The sequence below is a fragment of the Buteo buteo genome, chromosome 31 (genome assembly GCF_964188355.1).
Source record: "Buteo buteo chromosome 31, bButBut1.hap1.1, whole genome shotgun sequence".
NCBI lineage: Eukaryota > Metazoa > Chordata > Aves > Accipitriformes > Accipitridae > Buteo > Buteo buteo.
Window position 1 is genome coordinate 1,236,221 of NC_134201.1, and position 9,959 is coordinate 1,246,179.

At 50.7% G+C, this 9,959-nt stretch overlaps 1 protein-coding gene across 1 annotated transcript; it reads right to left on the minus strand.

Annotated features, from left to right (window-relative positions):
- Positions 1-909: 909 nt before the first annotated feature.
- Positions 910-5,107, minus strand: LOC142026118 (olfactory receptor 14A16-like). Its single transcript, XM_075018953.1, has 2 exons — positions 4,212-5,107; positions 910-973 (listed from the first exon to the last, which is right to left on the minus strand). Exons 1-2 carry the CDS (start codon positions 5,105-5,107, stop codon positions 910-912), a joined length of 960 nt encoding a protein of 319 aa, XP_074875054.1.
- Between the last annotated feature and the right edge of the window lie 4,852 nt (positions 5,108-9,959).

Sequence of the window (9,959 nt, forward strand, 5' to 3'; positions counted from 1 at the left end):
AATGGCAGCAGAGCTGGGTATCCTAGAGACCTGGAGGAAGACAGGGGTGACCATGCAGCAAAGGTCCTTCCTCAGGGTTGTGCTGTATGGCCACTCACTCTCTGGCTCTTCTGTGTTCATATGATAGGTGATCCCCAACACTGACTGCATTTGCCCCTTCTCTGCCCCCACCAGCCCCATGCCCCAGGGCAGCATGACAGTCCTGGCCCTGGAGCTCCTCAGCCAGCTCTTGCATCTCTCCAGCCCCCTTCCCCTGTGCCAGCTGGGTTCCCACTGCCTGCCCTGTGATTGCAGAGTCCTCCTTTCCCTGTCAATACCTGGAATTAACACTTTTGCATAAGTCCACCTGGGCAATCTCTCACTTTGTGGAGCTCTAGTCACATCCCAGGCACACGCTGCCCATGGAGATCCCTTGGGATATCCAGACAGCTACAGATTCCCCTCCTGGAAGACATCTTCTGCCCTGTCACATGTGGGAAAGGACTGGGTTTGTACCTCAGTGACCACTCCTCATCTCCACTGTCACCAGGCACCAACAGGTGAGTCCTAAGTCCACCCCTCTAGCAGGTCACAAGATGACAATGAGCTTTTTGCCCTTAAAACCATGGATCAATAAACCATTTTGAGGTGCAGTATCTCGGGCCTGTTCCTGACACAAGGCTTGGAAAAATAGCCCTACCATCAGGCAGTGCACAGGGAAGATCCCTTTTCATTACAGAGATGCTACGAGGGAGTCAGCTTGGACCCAGTGTTACAAAGACACATTTTTATATGGTCCTCCAGGTGAGACAGAGGAAGTTCATGCTTCACATGAAGTATGGGAAGTCCAAATATTGGTCTATGAACATGAAACCCCAAAGAGCAATAACAACAATGATAATACAACAAAGCATGGGCCTAGTATGGGAATCACTTGTCGAAAAAGACTGGAAGTTTACCGGTATTGAAAAATGTCCATGAAATCACTTTCCTCGGGGCTTTTTTGAGCTTCCTGTTGCTCATGCTATAGATGAGAGGGTTCACAACTGGAGGCACCAGTGAGCACAGCACTGCCACCACCAGATCCAGGGAGGGGGAGCAGATGGAGGGGGGATTCACATAGGCAATCATGCCAGGGCTGACATACATGGAGTCCACTCAGCCCACAAGACAACAGCTCTAGCCAAGAGAACAAAGACCTCAGTTCTGGGTCCCAGCCCTACCAAAGCCCTTGGCTTTCCCCACCACAGGCTGTCCTATACTGGCCTATGTCAGTGATCGTATCTCTGCAGATTTTAACTCTCCACCCTGCTTCCCCAACTCACTCTGAGCCCATGATATCCCAACGTTTACTGATAACTCTCTGTCCTCACTGTTCTTCAAACAAAAAGCTGTAGTTTTCTGAGGGTTAGGCAATGTCTCTGAGTTCCCTGCAACCCATCTGGCTTCTTTCAAAGCCTTGTTTATGTTCCTCTAGCACCCAAGATGTGCTCCTCGAGCCCCAGGCTCGCTTGAATTCTTACATGCACTGCTCTCTCCCTGCACTACAACGTGTCTCACAAACCCTTCCCTCTTCCCCTGCAGTGATGAAACTTCACCCCAGGAGGTCTGTGCATCCTCCACACTCACAGATGGTTCCTGAGGTCCATCCAAGTATGGGAAGTGAAGCAGGAAAAGAGCAAGGTCAGTTCATTTGGCATGATAGCCACCCTCAGCAGTGGGCCTTCTCCATTTTCTAGGCATGCACATTGTCATAGAATAATCTCTTTCATCCCTGACTTGCAGAAGAGGTGTCTTCCTTCCTGACGTCTTCCCAGGACACACCTCCTCCTCTTCCCCATCCACAGGCATCCACTGCTTGCCATTTCTGGGCTCAGATACAGTTTCAGGATTTGCTAAAGCCATCAGCCACCTCCTTGTTTCTCACTGACATCCCTTGACCCTCTCTCTGAGCCCTACACACGGCCAATCACTGCTGCTCAGAGCCACTCACTCTTCAGCAGAGACCTTGACATTCCTGCATATTCCTGGTGCTTATTAACTATCTTCCTGGCTCTCTCCAGAGCTCATGGCAAACGTTGCTGTCTACAACAGGGCCTTTATGACCATCTTGTATGAAATCATTGTCTTTTTAAGATCTTCTCTGCAGAAAGAGTAGCCACAGAAAAGCACCAAACACACCACAACAGAGTCTGAATGAAGTGCCAGTAAGAAGCAGCTGAGCAACACCCAAGTCTCTGGCTTCCTGGCAAGGAGTGTCTCCTGTTTTTCAACTTTTCTCATGAAAGGAGCAGGAAAACTGTCCATCCCATGGAGCTCTGCAGAAGGAAGATGGAGCTGTATGTTGTGTGAGGTGATACAAGCAGGATCAGCAGGTAGAAAAGACTTTTGTAGGGAAGGCTTTGCGAGAGAGCACCCTGACTTCACCCAGATAAAAAATGGAGACCAGGCAGTGTGCTGATATGATGGCTAGAAGTGTCCTGGGACAAAAGATTTAGTTTGCAGAGATTTAGAGGTGGTACTTTCTGTGTCTGAGCAGCCTGAGGTTTGGAGCCGAGGAATAATATAGAAGCTCTCAAGGATGTTTTGGAATTAGTGGCACTATCAGTAATAACAGTAGCAGGACAGTGCTGCAAGGGAACTATTCTGTACTCATGATGATGAAATAAAGCCCTCTCATTTTTCATTTTACATGACAAAAATAGCTATGAGTTCTCAGGGATTAGCCTCTGGTATACAATTCTTGGAACAAGTGTCCATGATGGCACCTCCTGGCAGCTGCTTCAGGCCCCTGTCAGTGGCCTGTCCCTGGGCAGGCCCAGCTCCACTGCCCACACACGGTCCCACGGCTCCACTCTGCAGGCACAGCATGGGAAAGGGGAGAGTCAAGGGTGGGGCCGTTTCCCCACTGCAATCGCAAAGATGGCCTTCAGATCACAGTTCCACCATGACCTTCCTACTTTTGCAGCTTCCCCAGCACCCAAACCCTGCCCTGCCACAGCCTTGTCCTACATGGGGTTTTGCAGACAGCTCTGCTCCAGGTTCTGCCAGGGTCTGGGGAAGGAGAGAAGCTGGGCAGGGCTGTCTGTTCCCCCAAACCAGCCTTTGGCCCAGCAGGAAGAGGAAGGTGGCCTCACAGCAAAACTCACCTGTAAAACTGAGGTGACCAGCAAGTGCTGGAAATGGCCAAAGAGAGATGCTGAGGGTGACAAAGGCCCTGACCCACCTTCGCAGTCTGACAAACAAGGGCACAGACCAGAATCCTCCTCTCCCCTGCACCTGCATGTCTTCCATGCTTGCCACAAGCCCTGCCTCTGCACCACAAACTCCCAGTGTCAGTCCTTGCCCTGCGTGGTCACACACTAAAAGCTATGCACTGATATTTTTCTCTCCTGGGCACTTTCCAGCACAGACCAGCTCCCCCTAAACTTACCCCAACTCCCCTGATCTCCCTCCACCTCTCCTGCCCTCTCCCCAGCACAGCCCAGTCTGGCATGGCCCCACAGCAGTGCCCACCACAGGGTGCAGCAGAGCTCTGGGCACTCACCCCACAGCCCCAGACCCTCTGAAGGGCACAGCAGCTCCTCGGGGGTGGAGAGGGCTGAGCCCAGGGGTGGGAGGCAGGTGTGGCACAAGGCCTGAGGAGATCCCCTTGTATGATGGAAATGCTGCTATGGAGGCCAGCTCTGTCACACAAGTGCCCATTGCCTGTCCTTGCCTGCAGCCACAGGCCTGACACACAGCAGGACTGTAACCTGCACAGGCCTTCCACCAACCAAAGTGTTCAGAAGGAAAGCATGGAAGTGGGAAGAGAGCAGCTCGGGAAAGACCAAGCGCTGCTGATCCCTGGTGCTGCTGTGCCAGGACTCTTTTCCTCCTCCCTTCTGCACACAGGCACTGCTCCCTGCAGCTGCAAAGAAGGTCTTGGAGGAAGAAACTTGGAAAACCAAGTCACTGCGGGGCCCCTTATTTTGTTTAAACACACAGAGCTTATGGCTCCTCATTTGCACAGCCTCCAGGGCACAAAAAAGCTGGATAGACTGTGAATTAGAAACCAGAGGAATAAAGACACTTCTTTGTGGAAAGCATTCAGGTAAGTAAAACAAAGTGAAAGAGAAGGAATAAAACCACACCCAAAATCACCATAAAAAGACCAGCAAAAGACATTCTGCTATGCAGAAGACAAGAGGCAGTTTATTCCTTCTAAAAAGCATCCAGTGATTAATTTTCTCAGGGCATCCTTGATCTCATGGTTTCTCATGCTGTAGATGAGGGGGTTCACAGCTGGAGGCACCATCGAGTACAGAACTGCCACCAGCAGGTCCAGGGATGGGGAGGAGATGGAGGGGGGCTTCAGGTAGGCAGTCATGGCAGTGCTTAAAAACAAGGAGACGACAATCAGGTGAGGGAGGCACGTGGAAAAGGCTTTGTGCTGTCCCTGCTCAGAAGGGAACCTCAGCACAGCCCTGAAGATCTGCCTATAGGACAGCACAATGAAAACAAAACACCCAAATGCTAAACAGGCACTAACCACAAGTACCCCAACTTCCCTGAGGTAGGCATCTGAGCAGGAGAGCTTGAGGATCTGGGGGATTTCACAGAAGAACTGGTCCACAGCATTGCCTTGGCAGAGGGGTAGTGAAAATGTACTGGCCGTGTGCATGACAGCATTGAGGAACCCACTGCCCCAGGCAGCTGCTGCCATGCGGACACAAGCTCTGCTGCCCAGGAGGGTCCCATAGTGCAGGGGTTTGCAGATGGCAACGTAGCGGTCGTAGGCCATGACAGTGAGAAGAAAATATTCTGCTGAGATCAAAAAGACTAACAGAAAGACCTGGGCAGCACATCCTGCATAGGAGATGGCCCTGTTGTTCCAGAGGGAGTTGGCCATGGCTTTAGGGACAGTGGTGGAGATGGAGCCCAAGTCGAGGAGGGAGAGGTTGAGGAGGAAGAAGTACATGGGTGTGTGGAGGTGGTGGTCACAGGCTATGGCAGTGATGATGAGGCCGTTTCCTAGGACAGAAGCCAGGTAGATGCCCAGGAAGAGGCAGAAGTGCAAGAGCTGCAGCTCCCGTCTGTCTGCAAATGTCAGGAGGAGAAACTGGGTGATGGAGCTGCTGTTGGACATTTTCATCCTCTGGGAATGGGGTGCTGTCAAAGTAGAAAAAAGACAGTGAAGAGTCAGGGCATTATTCTCGGAGCAATATCAAAGCCATTTCCCATAGACCCTCCAACTCTCACACACACAGACCCTTTTCCTTTTCCCGGAGACCTTCCTTCAGGCCTGTGGCTGGAGCCCTGCTTGGTGCTGGCTGAGTGTGCAATGAAGAGCAGGACCTCTGACCATGGGCTCTTGGAAAGTCAGCCCTGCTCTGCAGCAGTGGGTTCATGGGATCAGTGCAGGCAGGGGCCAGTCTGGTGTTTGACTTTGTCAGCTGAAAGCGCTCCTAGCGCGGAAGGGCTTGTCAGCATCTGCACTCCCAGTGCTAAAGAAGCACGAGGGTAAAAGCAGTTGAAGCATTCTAGGGTTTTTTACAGCTGCCAACATTGCCCCTGGGGAGTTTTCTTAGATCTCGAGATCCTTCAGCATTTCTGCTGCACTCTGGGATAACAGCGTAAGCCAGGCAAGTCAAGAGGATTGCCTGTGGCTTAGTGCAGAGAGAGGGGGAGCTGCTCTGTCCTTCTGTCTAGTTCCCACTTTCACTGTGCTTGCACCTTTCTGAGATGGAGGGTGACCACGCTCCCCTGTTTTACCCTGAAAAGCCACCAGACACAGCTGAGAGCAGAGACATCCACTGCAGACCACCAAATGTCTCTCCCTTTCTAAAAGTCTCAGCACCCTGCTTCTAGCCAAGAACACACCGGACTCATTTCACCAACCAACAGCATTTCCTCAGTCCTAGCATCTCTGTGCTTCTCCATGGGTCTTTCACATAACAGAAAGATGCTCTGAGACAGGTTTGCATCCTGCAGGGCAGCTAACAGCTTGGAAGGACACTCGGAGCTGATAGCCAAGTGACCTGATGTGATGGCATCTCTGTAAGGGAGAATCAGCTCATTCCCCAGCCCCACAGACACCATTGAGCATAACCCCTCAGATGATAGGAAAGCTAGGACACTTGTTCCCATGGTCACACCTGCATGGGAGGACCCACAAGATCAGTGTGTGACTCTGCAGCTGAAACTCCCATTCCCAGAGAACATGACAGCAGCACCAAGATAACAGTAACACAGACAAGTGAGAACCAAGGAAAAGAGCAGAGATTGACTGGCTCAAAAAGGCAAGGGGAGAGGCAGCTGCAGTCTCAGGAAAGAGTTACCCTCACCCATTTGTGCATGCCACCTCCCAGACACCAGCACAGCCAGGCAGTTGTTCTCAGTCCCTGTGCTCTACTTCAGGAGGCTCCTCTCAGACTTACTGATCACTCCAAGTTACAGCTCAGGAGTCTCAGGGACTTGTTCAAGCAAGACACATCCTTCTGCATTTCTCCCCCCAAATTCCCCAAGACTAGGAAACAGAAAACACAGACTCTGGAAATCCCCTTAACTTTATAGCAATCCCTGCTTTGACCTTCCCCTTGAAAAGTGCCCTTGGAAATGTCCTGGGGATGATCTGGAGCTGTGAGCTGCCCTGACCCACACAGCACCTTCTTGTCAGCAGAAGGACCCTGCCCTGCTGCGAGCTGTTTCTTCCACCTACAGCTTCTCCCCACTCTGCTGTTACAGTTCCCCAGGCAGGCTGAGTCCTTACCCTGACCAGCGGCAGAGTCCCTGCCCCAGCACACAGCTTTTCCCTGCAGCCAGAGACTTACTGTGCAGAGGGCTGTGAAGAATTCTCTTTGAGTCAGCTCTCTGCATCCTCTCACCCCAGACCGCCTTTAAACTCTCTCTGCATCACTCCTCTCCGGTCGGTGCCTGCAGGCAGTGCCCTCGGCCCTGCTGCGCTTTGCAGAGGAGCTGCTCCTGGGCAGAGCTGTCTCTCGGCAGTGCTGCCTGCTTGCCATGAGCTCCCTCCAGCCCAGGAGCCCAGCCCAGCTCAGCAGCAGAGGAGCAGCCCAAGGCAGCCCTTTCTCTGCCCCCTCTGGGCTCCCTCCAGGTGTCCCTGGGGCTCCAGGGGAACCTGCTGGGAAACAGGCTGAGGCAATCAGTGATGTTCCCTCCCTCAGCGGCAGAGAGCCACTTCTTTAATGAAATAAAATTTTCCACTCAGAGAAAAATCTACATCTACATGTGACCTTTTTTTTCTTTCCAAAAATATAATCCTTCTCTCTGAGTTACTTTTAATGTACCACTTTTTTTGTGTTATTTTTTAGACATGATACTCAGACAGTGAAAGGCAGGGATCTCCTTTACACCTACAGGCAGAAGCGATCTCTTGGTCAATGGAGGGGTTTCATCTGCGTTTCTACTCATGGCATTTGAAGGAGACTCAGCTCTCTCCCATGCACTCCACAAAGCCACAGGAGGTGGGATTCCTCTTGACTCTTTTCAGGTGGGCACAAAATAGGCACCTGCATGGGAGCTCCTTCTCTCAGCTCCCTTCTGAATTAATGGAGATGGAAGGCAGGAGTCAGGTGTTCAGACACAAATACCTGGTTACATGTGAGTTGCCAGAGCTGGACCAAGGTACATGTAGGTAACAGCAAACTGTAATGGAGAAGTTCATAGCGACAGGGCAATGTAGGGTTCAATTATATGGAACTTAGTTATCGGGCCTGAAAGTAGCTCACAGTCACAGGAGCATTCCAGACGCCTTTAGAAGGCCTTGAACAGAATAAACAAGAAGACAAAGAAAGAAAGATGCCAATTAGAAGAACACAGGTGTGCATTCCACGATAAATGGAACTTGGCACAAACAACCTCAGTTCAGGGGCTTATCTTGACCAATTCGACTAAGACAAGTCTTGCATGCTCTAATTAATATGGCCAATTATGTCCTATGTTTATGCGCGTGTACAGAGCGGGTATAACTAACTTTATCTTACGTTTGTGTGCATGGACAGTACCGATGTAACCAATCACCGTTTATGCTCGTGCGCGTGGACACCAAATGCTTGCATGCAGCAACCAATCAGAGTTTCTAAACAACTTAGAGAATTGTATAAGAATGATCAGCTAGGCTCAATAAAGGGGGCAACTTTAATCATCATATTGGTGTTCTATCATCTGGACCCCGCGGAAGTAAACCCTAAACCCTACAGGGCAACATCTCAGGAATCCTGTATGAGCCTGGTGGGAAATTCCTATGGCCAAGTGACATGACAGCTTAAGCCCAAATAAAGGCCAAAAGAACCTTTTCCTACTCCTTCTCTTCATGGCAGTTTATACAGGTATTCATATGAATGACTGCAGTCATGTAGCATAGCTAGAGCTGGGTCTCCCTCTTTTCCATCAGCTGAATTTACTATACCTCCACTGACTATAACGGCATGTGACCCATGTTCGTCTCCACATTGCCTAACAGAATTCAGGACAGGTACTCTATTTAATGTCCAACTCCTGGGCCACAGAGCTGCACCAGATGCCAAGGCTGGCATGGACCTCACAGGACCTACAGGAAAGCAATTCCCATTCAGGGTGGTACATCACAGACACTCCAGACGGCATCGCAGAGAGTGCGATTTGGTGCCTGTGTGCCCTTGACTGATGCCATCAGTCAGAGGCATCAGTCATCAGATGCCATCAGACAGGCAAGGTCTGTCCCTTTCCCACCCAGGAGCTGCTGGCATTGCATGAACATGAAGCAAAGTCGCACAGGGGTTTTTACTCACTCCCTTGATCATCCAATCAACGGAAAGACCAAGAATTTTCAGAGTGTTCCTGGATACATCTTGTCTTCAAGGACAGCATTCTCCAAGCACACCAATGGTCCATATCAAAACTCAGTAGAAACTCAGAAAGGAATTCAAGGGCACCAAGATGAACTTTTGGTACTTCAGGAACTGTTACAGGAGAAAAAAAGATAAGGTAGGACCACTGGCGAATTGAGTAAGATTAGGTCTAGATAGATCTGAGGTACTCTATGTCATGGCCTCGGTTACTACCAGCCAGATCTCCCAGGCCTTTGAGCTGTGAGGCAGGACTCTGGAGGAGAACAACCAGCAGTGGATGGGGTTACTCAACCAAACTACACCCTTACCAGTCTATGGGAACCACAGGGGCTGCATCCAAGGGTACTGAGAGTGTTTTTTTCCCTAGGAGGTGCTGGTCTGTTATGACCCCAATAAGAAAGGGATTCGGACACTGTGAACTACCTTTTAAAGTTATGTTCATCATCGTTAACACTCTAAGGAGAGAATCATGCAGATCATCTTTGGTCCCTTTAGATGGGGGGACTCCCAGGTGGTGTAGCTTTGAGAGGGCCTTTGGCCCAAATGCAGCAAAGCATGCAGACCCCATCCATAGAAGACAGTCTCCTGTTTTGGTCATTCAAGCTGCTATAGGATTTTCTTACAAAAGAAACAACTCTACTCATCATCTCAACAGTGAAACAGAAATGATGTTTTCATGAGAACATCTTGCTGCACGGTTAGATACAGGCAAGGCCACGCAGGAGGCGTAATGTCCAGCACAGAGTGGGACCTGCCTGCAGGCTCTTGTGTGACAACATGCTGCTGAGGCTGTCCTGTGGCCAAGGGATCTGTGCAGCATAGCATAGGTTTGATGGCCGTGCTGTACGTGCAGCACGGTGCAGTGCAGCCCTAAGAACTCGATGTTCAATATTTTTCTGGTCAGGACCAGTGTTCAGGTTTCCCTGTGAGAAGTGTGTGGTCCACTACACTGTCACAGCTGAGATGCTGTGGCCCAAATGCGCACTGCCAGGAGGACCTGGAGACCCATGGCTTGTCACAGAACCGTGATGTTTTTGTGACTTTTTTGGACCAGATGAGACGAGGTGGGACAGGTTGCTGAGCTGTGGTGCTGCAATGGAGGCATACAGGCTCTGCCCAGGGAGCAGCAGGGACGATGAGGAGTATCCC

Excerpts from the sequence above, each read along its gene's own strand:
- LOC142026118 (XM_075018953.1), bottom strand. The coding sequence starts at position 5,107 with ATGTCCAACAGCAGCTCCATCACCCAGTTTCTCCTCCTGACATTTGCA. Across the intron at positions 974-4,211 it reads CATGAGATCAAGGATGCCCT|GAGGAAAGTGATTTCATGGA; the intron begins GAGAAAATTAAT and ends CAAAAAAGCCCC.